Source organism: Centruroides vittatus, unplaced genomic scaffold, assembly GCF_030686945.1.
Source record: "Centruroides vittatus isolate TY-2023 unplaced genomic scaffold, ASM3068694v2 contig_364, whole genome shotgun sequence".
NCBI lineage: Eukaryota > Metazoa > Arthropoda > Arachnida > Scorpiones > Buthidae > Centruroides > Centruroides vittatus.
Genome location: NW_027122188.1, coordinates 805210 through 823802, shown reverse-complemented (window position 1 = coordinate 823802; position 18593 = coordinate 805210). Strand labels below are relative to the sequence as shown.

The following is an 18593-nucleotide window of genomic DNA, read 5'->3' as shown; positions in this document are numbered from 1 at the left end:
GATTATTCGACCCGTTCGGATTCGATCCCGGGTCCCCCAGAGCGGTAGGCTGCCACCTTTACCGCTCGGCCATCCGGCCGTCTAGAACGTGGGTCTAGATTAGGTTGCTGCATAATTATCAGGCGTTTTTGTTGGCGGGTTATTTGTTAATAAAAATTGCTGTTTTTTAATAAAAATATTATTTTATTTTTAGGTTATAAAAATGCGTGTCGATAATCATACTCATATTCGTCATATTATGCTTTACCACTTTGAAAAAGGATGGAAAGCAGCGCAGTCATTTCGCGATCTCAACGAACTTTTCGGCGATGGAACAATCAGAGAAAGTCGATGCAGGGAATCGTTTGTTCGTTTCAAATCTGGCGACACTAGCTTGGAAGATAAGCCAGGAAGAGGTAGACTATCGGATTTCGATGACCAGACACTTTTGGCAGCCGTGGAAGAGGACGAAAGCTTGACAACTCGAATGCTGGCCGAACACTTTAATGTGGACCATTCAACCATCGTTCGTAGTCCCAAAAAGCTTGGAAGGTATGGAAAAGTGGGTGGATGAGTCCCCCACGAACTCAACGCAACGCACGAACGCAAAAAAGAACCATATCGTCTTCCACCTCGATAATGCTTCCACATGTTGAGCGTCGTGTTGTCTAATTTATCGCCAATGATTAGAAACTGCTTCCACATCCGCCATGTTCTCCCACAGAAGCGCCTACGGACTACTACGTCAATCGATCGCTGAAAAATTGGCTGCTGAACAAAGTTTATGCCGATTTGGATAACTTGGTGGCCGACGTCAAAGCACGATTACCTCCAGAACCGTGACTTCTTTAAAGGCCCGTGGAATCGACCGTCTTCCAAGCAAAGGGAAGCAGTTATTGAAGTCGATGGTGACTACGCTCCGGAATAATCGTTTAAAAATGTTATTGTTTAATTTTTGTTTCTTTTTTCATAATAAATACTGTTTTAAAAAAGCCTGATAATTATGCACCAACCTAATACTAACATTATATCTGTTGGACTCTATTAAATAAATTTCTCCATTCGGCCAAGTCATATTCAAAAAAATACGAAAAAGTTATTTAAAAATAAAAACTACATTGCACTTCCATATAAGTACCGAAAACTACGGTAAAAAAACTAAAGTTAGTCTTGACTTTTCTTTAGGGGCTTCTTGTCTATCTCTACATTTAACATATCTAAATAAATAAATAAATAAATAAAAGTAAAAATTACTAACAGATTTATTTTAATTTGTAAAATAAATGTGTATTGGTCTCATTTTCATGACAATGTTTTATGAAAACAAATCACCAGATTGAGCTCTGATTCTTTAAAGTCATTTTTATCTTTTGTGAGAATACACATTTTAGAGTTACCTGTAGTAACATTATGTTAAAACTTTAGTTTTTTAATTGTTTACTTTCTAAAGATCACAATAAAGTGCCATATTTGCTAAGACAGGATAAAATTATATAATAAATTCAAGGACTAATAATAGATTTAAATTTTTATTTACAGAAAAATAAAAAAAAACTAATTAAATATTTGAAAACAAATTTGTTTATTATGTTTTATATCGAAATAACTTACCATAATCAGAAAAACAAAAATATCAACAATAAATATAATATACATATATTCAAATTATACTCATAAAAACAAAATTAGAATAAATTTATAGAACAATATGTAAGTAACAATTTTATATTAGGGATATATAGTATATATACAATAATAATTAATAAAAACTGATTATTTCAATAAATAAAGCATTCTTATTCCAATACATAATATATAACACTACAGATCTTAATTATAAAAATTGATGATAATTATATTCATTTAAATGTTCTTATGATGCTGGACAGTAATGATGAACAGTAATTTACAGTTTCTTTCCTCAGCATTCCTACGATGTCATCAATAATAACCAGCCGATTTATTTTCATTTTTTTAAAAACTCTTTTCATCCCGTGATTTCTTCCGGATCCATTCTGAGTGATCTTACTCCGGTTGAGACAAGACTCAACAAATCCACGACGGACTGCAGTGAAAAATTTCTGAGGCGTTGCTTGCCTGGATGTGATCCAGGGTTGTCGTCTTAACTGCTTCAGCCAGCCATCCAACTGGCTGATTAATAAAGTACAGGTAATAAGACTAAATTAATGTACTTATTATAAATTATCTTTGTGAAGATTAACTTAAAACTGTTTAATAACCAAGAAGTTAATAAAAATTAGAGATTCTTTTGAAAAACAATTTTAAAAATAAACAGACATATATTTCATCAATAAATATCAAAATAATTGATTCTTATTTACAATTATAATTTAGAAAATATTTTCAAAATTTTAAAAAATATTTCATTTATAAAATATATAAAATATTTCATTGAAACAAAGCAATAATATTTTCAAATGAAATTTAGCAATATTTATAACAATAAAATTTTGTTGAATGTTTGAAATAAAATCTTCTAGATACAATGAAAACATTAATATATATATATTACAATGTATACTTAAATTTATATGAAAAATGACTAGATAGTTAATTATATAAACTATATAAAAATTGTTAAAAATCTATCAAATGTATATATGAAATTTAAGTACATATCTAATGTATTTTTAAATAAAAGTACATAATCATAATCTAGTTTGACACACAACTCGTTTCAAACGTTCGGCAATATGAGGTTTCTTGATAACATCCCTTACGTGGTTGATAAGAGTTTCTCTCTTTACATCTATTGCTAATACCTATTAAAAAATTCAAATTTCATGTATTAATTTATAATCATATTATATAATTTATTCTCTATTGCATATACCGTATTTTACAGACTATAAGACGCTACGGACTATAAGACGCACCTGAATTTTGGAGGCATTTTTTCGAAGAAAAAAGTGCGTCTTATAGTCTGTAAAATACGGTATATAAAGTAAATATTGCAGAATGTAAGAAAATGTTATAATTTTAAAACATATTAAATTTGAAAATTTTCTCAATATTATCTTATAAAAAAAAATCATCCATTAAAAAAATTTTTATAATTTTTTAAAATGGATTTTGGATCAAAATAACTTGTTTTAATTGACAACATACATGTTACAGTGCTATCAATAATTTACACGGTGACTGTGTTTTTAGAGTGCATATGAATTAAAAGATGTTATCTTATAAAGTAATTAAAATTCTAAAGAATACATTTTGATGATGAGGGATAGTAATCAATAGTACAACTTTTCATCATATATCATTATTATAAATTGTACTATATGGAAAAATAAACTATTTTCTTCATAATAAAAATCTATTTAAATATATACAGGTAATGAAAATAACTTGTGTAATATTTTTATAGTATAGTAAACAAACCAGTACATATCCATAAACAGTACATTCAACTGAGAGATACAACTATCTTACTTTACCACCTAGAATAGAAGGCTCAAATATAAAGTGATATGAAGCAAACATTATGAAGGCAGTACATACTGCATCTCTTGCAATGATATACAGTGGTGCCTCATATAACGTACTTAATCCGTTCCAGGTGCACGTCCGTTAAGTGAAACGTCCGTTATACGAAACGCATTTCCCCATAGAAATACATGTTAAAACATCTAATTCGTTCCGCAGCATAAAATAACCGTACTGTATTACCTATTACTATTATAAATAACCATTAAAAAATGAACATGGGGTGCGTTCTTTTATTCCTCCGCGTAACTCTGCGCGAGCGACATCCGTTTAAAAATTCCTGCGGAACGCGTTCCTAAATTCTGGTGGGAGTGCGCGCCGTGGAACGGCAAAAACGGCCGCTTGTAGCAGTAGTTTACGGTAAAAAGCAACATAGCGTCTTCCGTGGCTCAGATAGTTTTGTTTCCGGATCCATTATGTGGTTTTATGAATGAAAATTTAAAAATTGTGAAAGCGCAAGTTAGTGCACACGGTGATGTAAGTGTCTTTACGAATTTTTTTCGAATGGTAGCTGACATTCTAATTTTTTTCGTGGCTATTTTGAATGCTCTTTCAACAAATAATCCATTTTATGGTTAAATTTTACAATCGGGACTCTTCTTTTGCCTTTAAAAGCTCATATTTTAGAATTATAGATTCCTCCATCACAATACTATCGATAGTGCGAGCGCTGCCATCTTTCTTTCACCGTTGTTCCTAAATGCCTACAAACAGCAGCACACTCCCGTAGTAGCGGAGACGCAGAGCTCCGCTACTACGTCTCCGGTTACGTTTGTTTAGTATGTTAGGAAAACACTAACGCACCCATGGAGCAGTCGCCAATTATGCCGGAAAGTCCGTTGTTCGCAGCCAGTCTGTTGCTCGAGTCACGTAACAGCCAAACAGAAAGTTCGTTGTTCGCAGCGCCCGTTATACGAGGCACCACTGTATTTCTATTTTTCCACAATAAGAGAAAAATTAATGATCAATGCTTGAACACCAGAGATACAAGCATATTGTCCTCATGCATGGAATTATATAATAGAAAAGAAATTAGAGCATAAAAACCCATAAGTCATATATGACCTTACAATCAACTTTGGTTTTGCTTTTATTTTTATGTTATATTTCTTTAGAAGTTTTATCTAATATTTTTTATTTATTATTTCTTAATTTTATTTTTTTATTATACATTTATTTTATTGTTCAAGTTTAAATCTGTAATTGGAATTTTAAGTTTAAATGTAAATTCAAATATCTGAATATTCCATTTTTGTAATGATTTATCATCAAATTTAAAAACCAAAACATGGTCTGACAAGTTGAAAACATTTCTTAACGTAGTGAGTATGGTTGCTGTGTATACTAATTCTGTGTGTACCGTCCTTGTAATCCAAATAATGATTCTGGTAGACGATCATACAGCAATGGTTAGGAAAATTTTCATTTATTTAATCAAATGCATTTCGGGTTGGTTTATCTCCCAACCCCTCTTCAGTGATGAAAAATATTTTTAAAAATGTACCAACATATGATATCACCGAAGAAGGGTTGGGAGATAAACCAACCCGAAATGCATTTGATTAAATAAACTAAAATTTTCCTAACCATTGCTGTATGATCGTCTACCAGAATCATTATTTGGATTACAAAGACGGTACACACAGAATTGAAAACATTTGTTTAATAAAAAAATTCTCTCAGCAAGCATTAGATAGTGAAGTAGAATTCCAGTAGTCTCTCCATAACTAAAGTCAAGGAGAAGTCAAGTCAAACAATAAAGTTGTATATTATAGAGCAGTGGTTCTCAACCTTTTTTTACCCATGGACCCCCTTTACTCTTAATTTTTTTTGTGGACCCCTATAAACATTGCACAGAAAAAAAACCCTTATATTTTTCACTAATAAAAAAAGAAAGGAAAACGTTCAGAAATGTCACTGTGAAGTGACATGATGCTGATGGTATAAAATTCTGCTAACAAAACCCAGCTTTATAATCTCTCCTTGACCTTTGTCAATGAGATATATATGTCATATACGTATTCAATATTTTAACCCTTATGCAAGAAATGAGTAATAAAGAAATTAACAATATATATACTGAAGAAATTTAATTCTTAGTAAAACAATTGTTCTGAAGTAGAATTACCCTATAGGCCACTAAAATATCAATGTGAACCCCCAATTCAGTATTTTTTTTTCTGTGGACCCTGGTTGAGAATCACTGTTATGGAGAGAAAACAGCCAAACAAAAAAGTTATAAAATCTCTAAAGATAAAACTCTTTTTATTGTGAATATGTTACAATGCTAGACGGCCGGATGGCCAAGAGGGCAAGGTGGCAGCCTACCGCTCTGGGGACCTGGGATTGAATCCGAACGGGTCGAATAATCCCCAGGAATTTTTCGGGGGGTGGTCTGTTTGGATATGTCGGGCCCTGTCCCTCACCACCCGGTCACCCCATTGTGGGCCTGGCCGAACCCATAATGGGCCTATTAAAAGAGGCCTTCTTAGTGCCCACAGGGCGGAAAGAGTTAAAAAAAAAAAAAAAAAAAAAAAAAATGCTCAAAACATTAAAACTATAGATTAAACAGAAAACAGACAACACCAATTTTCACAAGTGATTTTGCTGTTACTAAAACCAAAACTGGCAAAAAGCATCACTGCACAACAGCTTGAAATTTTTGTTAGTTAGCTAAAAATGCAAACCTCAACCTTATAAATGCATTTATACATTTATAAGATCAGAGGTTTGCATTTTTTATGAAATACTTTATTCCAGTCTCACAGTGTTTGTACTATAGCTAAAAATGTATGAAGATGAGCAATTATTTATTGTGACATTGTCACAATGCTCTCCACCTCAAATCAGTAGTGTCTTGCCCCTGTACATCATACTTTTCCAGTCAGCAAGCCCCTGTGGTTTGTTGTTAAAGATTGAGGGTGGGAGATGGAGGTGGGGTCAGATGTCATATCTCAAGAGGATTGGACTTAAAAACAATTTTACTTGTTATTAGCATTTAAAATTTATGAAATTCATCTCTACTCTCAAAATTAATCTTTTTGCCACTTTATAATGATTAATAATAAGAGTTATTTTTTTAAACAAAATCTCGTAACAGACATTACCACAGACAATTTCAATTTTGTGCTAGTATAACTTAGTGTGTTTTTGCTGAGAAAGTTATGCAACTTGTTGATAAATTTTTTTTATATGTAAAATATCAATCAGCAAAATCATTGTAAATTTAGATTAATAAGCCATAGCTTCCAAATCAAAAACTTGATTAAAACCAATTATTATACCTCTACTGGATCTATCAATAGCAAGCACTCTGCAAACTGGAACAAGCAAAGAACTTAAAATGAATTTATTTAAGGAAAGGGTTTAAACATCTTCATATAAAATTTCCACCAGAAATATATATCCATTACATTATGTCCTAGAATTCTGTAAAATGAATTTTATTCTTTAAGCCAGCTATATTATAAACTAGGCATTTAATTTTTGTTCAACTAAGTATAATGAAAATCTCTCTACAAAGAAAACATTATTTTAAAAACTACTCATGTATCTTTCCATATATTTCAATCTAAAAAACCCAATACTTCCAGTTGAAGAATAAATATCATCATCAGCATATGAATATGTATAATATTTATCATTCACATATAATTTATTATATGAATAATATTTCTGTACTATTTTCTTTAATTCTTGTTATAAATAGAATAATCGTCATTAATGTAAGTATCTTTTTATATTTTAATTTAAGAATGTTTTTATATGTTAACAATTTATCAACAAATTTATTAAGTTTGCAAACTAAAATTCTCTTTTGCTGTCCTATTTCATATATTCAATTAATTTTAATTATATCATCAAAAAAGTCTAGCAAATTTCAAAATTAAATCATAATCAGACATTTCAAAATCAATGATACTTATCTAAACCAATAATAAAAATATTACATCAATTGCTTTTACCGTCTAAATAACCCACTCTTTCCATAAGATCAAGCAACAACTCTTACATTTATAAAAGTGTTTTTGGATTTATTAACATTTTCACCTATATTAATTTATTCTCTCATTAAAATTTGGCTATTATTAACAAAAACTATAAGAAAAACAAAAACTCAGAAAAAGTAATTTAATTTTAAAAGATAGTTGATAGGATGAAAAAAGTTTGTTTTAATTTTTATGTTAAATTTTTATTAATAGTTAACAATCTTAGTTTTCGTAACTAACACATTATTTGATATAAATTTTTAAAAATTAATAGTTTGTTTTTACAAATTTAAAACTTTCAAAACAATTCATTCATTTATTTATTCAAAATTGAGGGGGCGCTTCAGACCTTCGACCAAGATGGCGCAAATTGCATTGGAGTATCTTTGGTGTGCCAAAAAATTAAATCAATTGTTAACTTGGTGGTTATTGTTGAACTGTTTATGGTTAGTAATTAGATTAAAATTAATAATGGCAGGAGTAGAACAAAATCCAGGGCCGTTAGCTCATTCACCGACAAAGAGAGGACGACCTCCATTGACACGAAGTACAAGTGCCGTTAAGGTGTCCAAGGATGCATGTGTAGATACAATGCTCTGTCGTCAACCAACTACACTTAAGGAGATGGAAAAGTTGAGGAAAATAGCTGAAATAGAGAGGGAGAAGGATGAAGAAACAAGGTTAGAAAATTTTTCCGAATTGGTAGAGACAGAAGACAGTTCGTCATGTACTACTCTACAACAACTTTCAAAGTTGATACAAGACTCTCATAACTCTATCACAGCACGAATATTGGACCTTAAAGCCGAAATAAATTTAATTCACCAGGAAATAAGCGAATTTAAAGCTAAACTTGGTACGTTAGAGCATAATTTAAATCTATTGGAAACAAAAGTGCCAGACTTAGATAGAAAAATAGAAGCCCAACAATACTTGGTAAATACCATTTTAAATATAACTAACCAATGTAATCTAATGTTATTTGGATTAGCGATAACAGAAAATACAAACTTGAAAGAATGTCTTACACAATTATTCCGAGAGAATATTAAGGTAACAGAATTCAAAAAAGAGGAAATTCTGGACATTCACATAATAAAAAAAGAAGATCCATCAATATTGAAAGTTACACTGAACAAGGTCCAGAGAAAAAATCAAATACTTTCAAATTTTTATAAAAATAAAGAAGTATCCTTAGATGAGCCATTTAAAAATATACGTATGTCATCCGACCTGACACAGGAATCCAGAAACCGTAGAGCAAAAATCCTCCCATACTATAAAGAAGTCAAGAAAAAAGGTGAACAGATATTTCTTAGAAATGACTATCTAATATATAAGAATAAGCAAATAACGTATAGTTTTATAAATAATTGTTTAGTTGATACTAAAACTTTTTTAGAGTTAACTATCAATATTTAAGCTCCTCTAATAATAATGGTATTAAGATGTTGAGTAATCTAAATAGAGAACCTGACAAAGTTAATATAGAGGAATTTAAAGATTCGGATATTAGAATTTTATCTTGGAACGTTCAAGGACTTAGAAATAAGTTTTCCGCCTGCTATTTTGATAAAATCTTAACGAAGTATGATATTATAGGATTGGAGGAAACGTGGGTCAATAAACTAAATACAAATGAGGAAAATCTTCTCCAGGCCTTTGAATATTTACAAGTTCCAGCAGAAAAAAATCTAGGTGTAGGTCGACCAAAAGGAGGAATAATGTTAATAATGAAAAAATCTCTGGGTGAAATGATTTATAGTTTTTCAACAACTTACTTTATATTCTCATTAATTAAATTGGAGTCTCCTAAATTTAATAATCAATCAGATAATATTCTGGCAATAATAGTAAGTTATTTTCCACCTTATCAAACGCTACAAAATCTCTATCAAGAAATGGAAAAGGTTATAATGGATTGGATGCATTTTACCTCTTGTTGGATAATCATGGGTGATTTTAATGCAAGAATTGGTAATTATAATGATTCCTATTATAAGGGTAATAATCAAACAATTTATAACTTAAGAAATAGTCTTGACACTGGTAGTAATCCTAAAGGGAATCTATTATTAAATTTCGTTAAAAATTATGATTTATACATTCTTAATGGTCGTACAAAAGAAGACTATCCCGGTAGGCATACTTTTATGTCATCAAGAGGAGCATCGGTAATTGATTACATAATGTGCTCTGAAGCCATACTAGATTATTGTGAAGAATTTAAAGTATTAGACCACGACTTATCTGACCATTTCCCTGTACACTTGATTATTAGAGATGATTCAATCAAATCAAAATATGAAAAGGCAAGAATTAAAGAGAAAGAGCAGGTTGCGAGAGACAGATTCAAATTAAGAAAGTTTGAAACTGAAATAGGAGGAAGAATTAAGTTAATTGAAAAAATGGAGACTAAGGAACTATATGATAGTTTAATAAAAATATTTAATGAATATAAGATAGAACCAAATCATCATAAGAATAGATATTTAGATAAAATAAAATCCAAATTTAAGCAAGACTGGTTTGATATGGAATGCTACAGAGCAAAGAGAAGAAAGGAAACTAAATTAGCAACTTTTCGTAGGTTTAGAACAAGAGATCAATTAATTGATTATATAAATACCAAGAAGAGCTATATAAATCTTATTAAAGCGAAGAAAAAGAAATACTTCAATTTAATCAATCAAAAACTATTGACTGACAAAAGCAACAAATTTTTTTGGCTGACTGTGAAAAAATACCGTTTGAGGAAAGGTAACGAAAAACAAGACCCTATTGGATTTGATAAATGGATCAAGTTTTTTGGAAAAAGACAATTAACTAATATTAATTTTTACCCAGATCAAGAACAGATAGGTTTGTACAGGGAGGAGAGGATAATAAATATACCAATTCTGGCCTCAGAAATAATAAAAACTATTAATAAACTAAAAGAAACCACGGCCACAGGTCCTGACTCAATTCCTAATTGTTTATTAAAAAGACTACCACCTGAAGCAATCGACTTAATAGCGCTTAGCTTTAATTACATGTATGAAAATAATAAATATCCAGATTCATGGCGTTCAGCATACTTTAGAATGATATATAAAAAAGGAGACTGCACAGACCCAAGCAATTATAGACCCATTGCAATACTATCAACTTTAAGGAAGGTTTTTACAGCTATTCTCGCAAAAAGATTTAAACAATGGCTAGAAGAAAAACAGTTGACGTCCGATACTCAATTTGCTTTCGCTAAAAATGGTGGTACAGAAATAGCCATTTTTATATTGATATCAATTATTCAAATTCAGTTATCTAGAAAAAGGCATAAAGTTTACGCTGCTTTTTTAGATCTGGAGAAGGCCTTTGACTCAGTTTCAATAGAATTAATAAGTGAAAAACTAGGAAAAAATGGAGCAGATATCTTATTCATAAATGCCATAAAATTTTTATTTGGTCATTATCATGTTACTATAAAATCTGGCAAAACTGTCTTCTCCCCCATAGATATTTTTGGGGGTCTGTTACAAGGTGACCCATTATCGCCATTTTTGTTTAACTTTTTCATATTTGATATAAATAAACAATTTGATAAAGCAGAGGATGGAATAAGAATTGGAAATTGTGTAATCCACTCAATACAATATGCAGATGATATTGTTTTACTTTCAAATACAAAAATTGGTCTACAGAGAAAAATTAATTTAATGCAGAAGTACTTTACACAACTTGGGCTGAAAATTAACCCAAGCAAAACATATATTCAAATTTTCAGGAGAGGAGGAAGACTGGCGAAACAAGACCATAATTTTTACCTTTTAAATGAGAAATTGAAGCTTACAGAGGAGACCTCTTACTTGGGGCTTAATATAACTTCAACTTTATCTTTCGAAGCCCACTTTAAAAATATGAGAAATAAAGCTAATAAACTAATTAATAACCTTATATATCTATTGGTCAAAATAAAAATTAATTCAATTCAAAAACAAATGCAACTTTTTTCGGCAATAGTGATGAACTCGATATGTTATGCTTTCCCAATATGGGGAATTGACTGGATTACTCGTTTTGAAATAATACAATTACAATATATAAGGAAAATATATGGGATAGATAGAACAGTCCCTGGATATGCCATACGACATGACACAAACCGACTACAATTGGAGCCCTATTTGGTATCAAGAATACAAAAATTTTATAAAAGAATGATTAACAGTGATCATCCTTGGATTAAGACCATATTAAATAATCTGAAAAGTCTAACAGAAACAAAGAAAAATTATGTCAACAATTGGTTTACTAAATATAGTCAAATGCTGGCTAAATATGGAATTTCTCCTATTTTATTTGGAAATACAGAAGAAGACTGGCAATTTGGTAACCGTACGTTAATAGAAAATGTGTTTAACAATTCTATTCATCAAGAAATACTTAAATTACAGAGTTCAAAATTCCATCCCTGGTATATGGAGAATTTAAACTTTCCTCCTTCAAATGAATACATCAATTTTCACCTACCGTTTATAATTAAAAAATTTTATATGCAGCTCCGACTAAACAGTTTTTATATATTAGTGGATCAGAATTATATAAGGATCAGCAGAGAAACATGTAAATTATGTCAGGAGCAAATTTTGATCTTCCATATAATACGTACATGTAGAGGTTGTACAGAGATTAGGCAAAAATACGGTATTTCTACTTTATCTGAGAGTAAATCAACTAGTGAATTTTATAAAAAGTTGTTTCAAATGAGCCCAACTATAATAACAAGATTATACAATTTTTTTACTAAATATGTTAAATTGTCCGAGAAGGCCAGTAACAAATCTGATAATGAGACTTAATTAAAAATATCTTTTTTTCAAGATAAATACTGTTATTAATGTTAACTATCAAATGTGTTAATTTATGTTCCCCCTTGTAACGGGAATATCCCATATTACGAAAATAAAAATTATTATTATTATTATTATTATTATTTATTCAAAATTGATTTTACTGAAGTTGAACGCCATATATTATTAAAACTCTGAAGTTTTTAATATATTGTTTTGACTTCAAAAACAAAGCTGTAATTAGTTTATCATCATTGCTTTCATTTTAAGCAATTTTATAATTAATATTTGAAATTTATAATCAGTTCTAAAATAGTACAAATATCCTGAAGAAAAATTAGTAGGTTACTGTAATTTTTAAATGATTAAAATCATTTATAGTTAGAAAATAATAAGACTTATTTAATATAATTTAACAATATACTAACTTGGCCATTTCTTGAAATTGCAAGAATTCCTTGAGTATCATGATGAAGGGTTGTAGTAAAAATAATATCAGTACAAACTGTATGAGTAGCAAGATGTGCTGCTGTTTCCAAATCATATATATGAAGAGTACCATATTTTGTAACTACATATGCTAAACCATATTTGGCACTAACCTATAAAAAAAATATATTGATAAAAATATAATTTTACATTTTTATAATACATTATACTACTTAAATTATTTTTTTAAATAGTATAGTATACTTCAATATACTTATTGAAAAACCAGCATAGCTATCGACATTTTTCAAAAATATGTATATTTTAAGCAAAACTAGTATTTTAATAATAAAATTAGTAAAATGCATGGTACAGCATACAGACTCATACAATTATTCACATTTATATATTAGAACAAGTAGTAAAAAAATACCTAACGAAAGTCTACATACTGTAGCATAAATTCAGAATATTAACAAAACTACTGCTGCATCATTATACTATGCATCTATACTTTAATTTGCCGTTCCCAGAAATGAAAAAGCTTTAAACACTGGAAGGAATACATTTGTATTTGAAATTTTGCCAAGCTAGGCATTAGGTACCATCTCTTGATTATTAATAGTTCTGGAGACAAAGATTGGATAGCAGTCTGAGTAGTGTAATTAGTAATGCATCTGCACAGTAAGTGAAAGTTGCAGGTTCAAGTCGCTACAGGCAGATTCTTTTCTTCCAGAACTTTCTAATTAAAAATTAAATATGAATTCATTTTTATTTGGTACAGAACCACATACAGAACTTCATTGTTTATCTCTCAGTCAATTGCCATCTTTATAGACTATCTTTTAGGACTCTAGATTTTTTCTTAAAAGTAGAAAAAACTCCAACAGACTCATACAGAAGATATTGAAAGTGTTTTGGTGAACTTAACATTATATACTCCAAGTTTATCAACATTAAGTTGATAAACTTAAAGTACATAATGTTGGAATGGAATATAACTCAAATAGAACAAAATATAATGTTGAAATATTACTCAATTAACTTTACTTCCAACTGATTACACCCAATTGAGATAATATCTTAAAATAGAAGTTATACTATAATGACTTAAAAAATAAAACATTAGAAATTTAAGCACAAAATTAAGATACTGAAATTTATATAAATGAACAAAAATATATTTGAAATTTCAAATATTTCCAGAATTTACATTTTAGTAAATTTCTTTATTAATAAATTAAAAATTCTTATTTCTAAATGTTTAAAAAGTTATTTACTTGGATTGATACAGGAAAGTCATACAGATCCCAAAGATCAGAAAATTCTATTGTTCCAGAATGAGATACTGCAGCTAAATTGCCAGATAACTGAGGACCTAATTCCAAAACATGAATCTATATAAAAAAAATAATGCATATTGTAAGAAATGTATGAAATAAAAAAGTTATTATTTCCATGAATTATTTTATAATTTAAAAAGCAGTGTTACAAAATATGTTCATTTTAATAAAAAAAAACTGATTAAATAAAATTAGTTATGTAAATTTGAATTGTCAATTTTTTTGAGTTTAAATGCAGAATTTTTAATTTTAATTAACTTTTATTTAAACAAGTTCTCATAATGGTAAGTTTTTCCAGTCTGCCTACTAACTTATTAATAATAATTTCTTCATGTCTAAAACCTTATGTGATAAATTAATTGATATTATCATAACTATTAGCCTAACATACAATATATCTTCTAGACAACAAAAACTTGCCAATGCCTTGTCATTTTTACATATATATTTTTAAATTTCAATATAAGTTACTTGCTATTATGCTAAGGTGACCAGATTTTAACATTGATGAAGTGGGACAAAATTGATGGGGGGGAATGGTTGTCTTGTAAAAATTGTTCTAGAGCAACAAAATTTTATCACCAAAGAATGCAAAAATTGTATTGTATTATACTTTTTTAAATTTCAATGTATGTAAAATTTACAAATATACTAAATATACATTATTATAAATCTTTAAAAACTTTATTCTTTCGCATATTTCTCAGTTGAGTTAATTTTTTTTTATTAGATTGCTGTCGTCGTTTAAAATGTTACAAAATTTTTTGCAAGAACTTGTTAAATTATATTTCACACACAATATGGCTTTCAAAGTCTCAACATTTAATTGTGATTTATCAGGTGTCCACACTTTACTCATATTTACTGTAAAAGAACCGCATTCAGTCGCAGCATTAGTTACTGGTAAGGACAGCACCTGTTCCACAATTTTGAATGCATTATTGTACAGAGCATAGTTTGTTTTAAAATGATGAAATATTTCTAACCATTTGTTCTGTGTTGAGATTTTTACCAATGTTCAAGATTTAACCTTTTCCTTATCAATATAATTTTTTAATAATGATTACTCATTAAAAGGATCATTTTCGGAAATATTTCTATCTGGAAACTGTTGACTAATGTGATGGAATAATTTTTACACACCTTCCAATTAAGTTCTTGTTTTATTAAGTTCTCATTGTGTTATATTAAAACCCAATGAAAATGTTCAATATCGTTGTAATGTACCGTCCACTCTTCTAAATATTCTAAGTAGTTAAAACTTTTTGACGTGATTCATGAAATCTGAGCAATTTATTGCACCTCATTCTTATATTACTACAGATGGTTAATGGAAGAAAATTATTTTTTAACTGCTCTTGATACTGAAATTTTAAAATTTTAATTTCGTTTGCTATTTTGATTACCAAAATTTTGTCACCTTCAATAAATTTTACAGCATTTTGAAAAAGAACTACTTGATTGTGTATAAACCCTAGCCAAAGTTGTGAAGATTCTCTTTCAAAAAACACTTCTAAAATTCTAGGACATTTATCTGTGATAGAAAGTAGGATTTCAAAGCATCATATATTTTCAAAATTCATTCAACAGCTGGCAAATGAGCTAACCAGCACATTTTACTATATTCAAGTATTTTCTGATATTCAACTTATTTTCACATCTATGGGCAACAAGTTGGCAGCTGTTTGAATAGCGTTATGTATTATGTGCACTGCACAACAAACACCAATCCAATAATGTTTTGATTAAGGTTTTCGTTTTATTTTTAAAAAAATATTAATTGTACCTCTTCTTGCATTTCTGCTAATGCACATCTTGGTACTAATACGTGTGATGCAAAACAATATTTACGAATCTTAAGCATAAGACGTAAGTTTATAATTGACAAAAACTTAATCTTTCCAAAACTCTGGAGTTTTTTAAAATGCCACAATATGCGGGACAAATTGTTAAAAAGCGGGACATCTGGTCACCTTATATTATGCATTTGTGATTACTAGTTTAGTGTAATTTTCCATATACTGTTATACATTTTTGTACAGTAAGCTGATAATATTTTCCTAGACAAAAGCCTTTAAGTAAATAAAAATATTTGTTTTAATTTCTTAAACAAGATGTTTTTATATAAATGTAATATCAGACAAATGAAATGAAAACAATACATGACTCTGTTAAAAAGATTAATATAAAATGTTAACTGTCAATTAAAATTTTTTGCTCATTTTAATATTGTTTGTAACTTACTTTTCCTGTTTTTTCAGTTCCTCTATTTGCAACAACAAGAACTGTTGATGGTTGAGTATTTCCTTCAAATTGATATTGACAAAAACATACACAATGAGCTTGAATTGGCTGACTAAGATTATGTTCTACAGAATATATCTGTGTATTTCCTATTATGTTGTTATCCTAGTAAAATATAAAATAGAAACTTATTTATTTTTCAAATTTATATTTTGATAACATTTAAAAATAATTAGTGCTTTACTGTAAATTACAGCATATATTTTTCATAAAGTTTATTATTACATGGGCAATCCAGAAAGTAAGTTATGTTTTGGCCATTATAGGCATGGGGTTTGACTTGAGCCACCATTTTGGTGTCAGAGCATCCCTCATTCATTACATGTTCAGATGTGTTAGCGTATGGTTTATGTTGCTTCTGCTTTGTCCACTGTAAACTTTTAAAATGTGTGCTGCAACTGTGAAGTGTGTCAGTGATTAAGTTCTTGTTGGCAAAAAACCATAAATCAATTGAAATTCATCTGAGACCTTGTGAGGTGTACAGAAATGATATAATGAGTGAAGGCGGAGTGAAGCAGTGCTGCATTGTTTAAAAATGGCTGCACTAATGTTCATGATGAAAAGCAAAGCGGCTGACCGAGCATTTTGACTTATGAACTGATGATGAAAATCAATAGAAAAATGGAAAGATTTGTGAAAACCACTGCTTCAACAATTACAAAGCTCTCATTTGAGTTTCCACAAATTTCATGGAGTTTGTTGCATGAAGTTGCAATGAACAAACTAGGCTACCATAAGTTTTGTGCCAGATGAACACAAAAATCAGCACATGGCAGCATCATTGACATTTCTGGAAGCCTACCACAAATGATGATGACACTTCTTTATCATGTCATAACTTGGGGATGAGACTTGGATAAAACACATGAATTGCGAGACAAAAAACCAGTCTATGGAGTGGGGACACACAAGTTCTCCCACAAAACCAAGGAAATGTTGCAAATGTCAGCAAGAAAGATCATGGCAACTATTTTTTGATATAGGAAGGGTGTGCTTCTGGTGGATTTTCTTGAACATGGTTCATCTAGTGCCGTAACTAGGATTTTGGATGCCCATGTCCAAGAATAAAAATGGCGCCTTTTTAATTTTTGTTATTAAATAAAAATGAAAATGGTGGTCTATTTCTGAAATATATTTTCGTAGAAATTACTGATAATAAATACTATATAAATATAATTATAGAAGTTTTTTTGTGTTATTAATTTTGAATACATATTATTCTGAAACCTTGTTGGCACCTTTATTAAATCGGTGCCTATGGCGGGAGTCACGTTAGTCATACCCTAGTTACGACTCTGGGTTCAACAATAAACTCTGAAAATATTAAACACTGAAAAACATTAAAAAAGTTAATAAAAACAATTCAAACAAATGTTGGAGAAAATTGAGTTCCAAAAGTTTTGTCTTACATGACAACGTCCACCCACACATGGTCAATTGCACTTGATGGCTCTTGGATGGTTTTGGATAAGAGATAGTTGATCCTCTGTCCAGATCTTGCATTAAGTGATTACCACTTGTCTCCGTACATGAAGTTGTGGCTGCAATGCAGCACTTCAACGACGATGTGGATCCTCAGGCAAGCATGATTGAGTAGTTGAAGTTTCAGGCAGCAAAATTTTACAATGATGGAATAATAAGCTGCTGCACCATTGTAAGTGCCTCAATTTGAACAGTGACTATGCTGAAAAATAGTTTAAAAATGTGGCTTTCAAATGTATATAATAAAAAAAATGTTTCCTTTCACTTGGGTTTTTTAAAAATTCTAAAACTTAAGTTACTTTCTGGGTTGTCCTTGTATTTATACTTAATTCTGAAATAATAACAACAATCAATAATACAAATTTTAAAAATGCTATTATACTAATACAATGGTTCAGTGATAAATAAGGTGTCCTACTGAAACATTCCACTTTTCTTTCTGTATTTTTCTTCTTTAGTTAAGTTCAGAAACTGAAAGTGACACTGCAAATCCTCTGTTGGTAATAAATACATCCAGACCAGAATTTTAGAATACATTCAAAATAAATGACAATTCACAAAAGGTCTACAAAACTTCATATGCAATTTTTGAAGTCAGGAATCAAATACTCAAATTTTAAACATATTTAAAAAAAATATTTCTCAGTTAAATCCTATAATTCCAATCTGATTTTCATTGGCAATAGTCAGTATTTCTTGACTTTCTATTCTAAAATGAATATATTATA

General features: G+C 29.7%; 2 protein-coding genes across 2 annotated transcripts in view; one reads left to right on the top strand and one right to left on the bottom strand.

Moving 5' to 3' along the window:
- The first annotated feature begins 202 nt into the window (after positions 1–202).
- LOC136975200 (histone-lysine N-methyltransferase SETMAR-like) lies at positions 203–822 on the top strand. Its single transcript, XM_067270235.1, has 2 exons — positions 203–541; positions 670–822. Exons 1-2 carry the CDS (start codon positions 203–205, stop codon positions 820–822), a joined length of 492 nt encoding a protein of 163 aa, XP_067126336.1.
- A 766-nt stretch (positions 823–1588) lies between these two features.
- Positions 1589–18593, bottom strand: part of LOC136975084 (clathrin heavy chain 2-like) — a 41893-nt gene continuing 24888 nt past the window's right edge. Inside the window, exons 6-9 of the mRNA XM_067270084.1 lie at positions 16324–16488; positions 14017–14133; positions 12736–12909; positions 1589–2762 (exon numbers count right to left, since the gene is read on the bottom strand). Of these exons, the coding sequence (XP_067126185.1) occupies positions 2649–2762; positions 12736–12909; positions 14017–14133; positions 16324–16488 (570 nt within the window). The 3' untranslated portion in view covers positions 1589–2648. The remainder of the gene's footprint in view (positions 2763–12735; positions 12910–14016; positions 14134–16323; positions 16489–18593) is intronic.

Bases quoted from the DNA above. Each gene is read 5' to 3' on its own strand.
- LOC136975200 (XM_067270235.1), top strand. From the start codon at position 203: ATGCGTGTCGATAATCATACTCATATTCGTCATATTATGCTTTACCAC. The intron at 542-669 runs GTGGGTGGATGA...GCCAATGATTAG, and splicing joins AGCTTGGAAGGTATGGAAAA to AAACTGCTTCCACATCCGCC.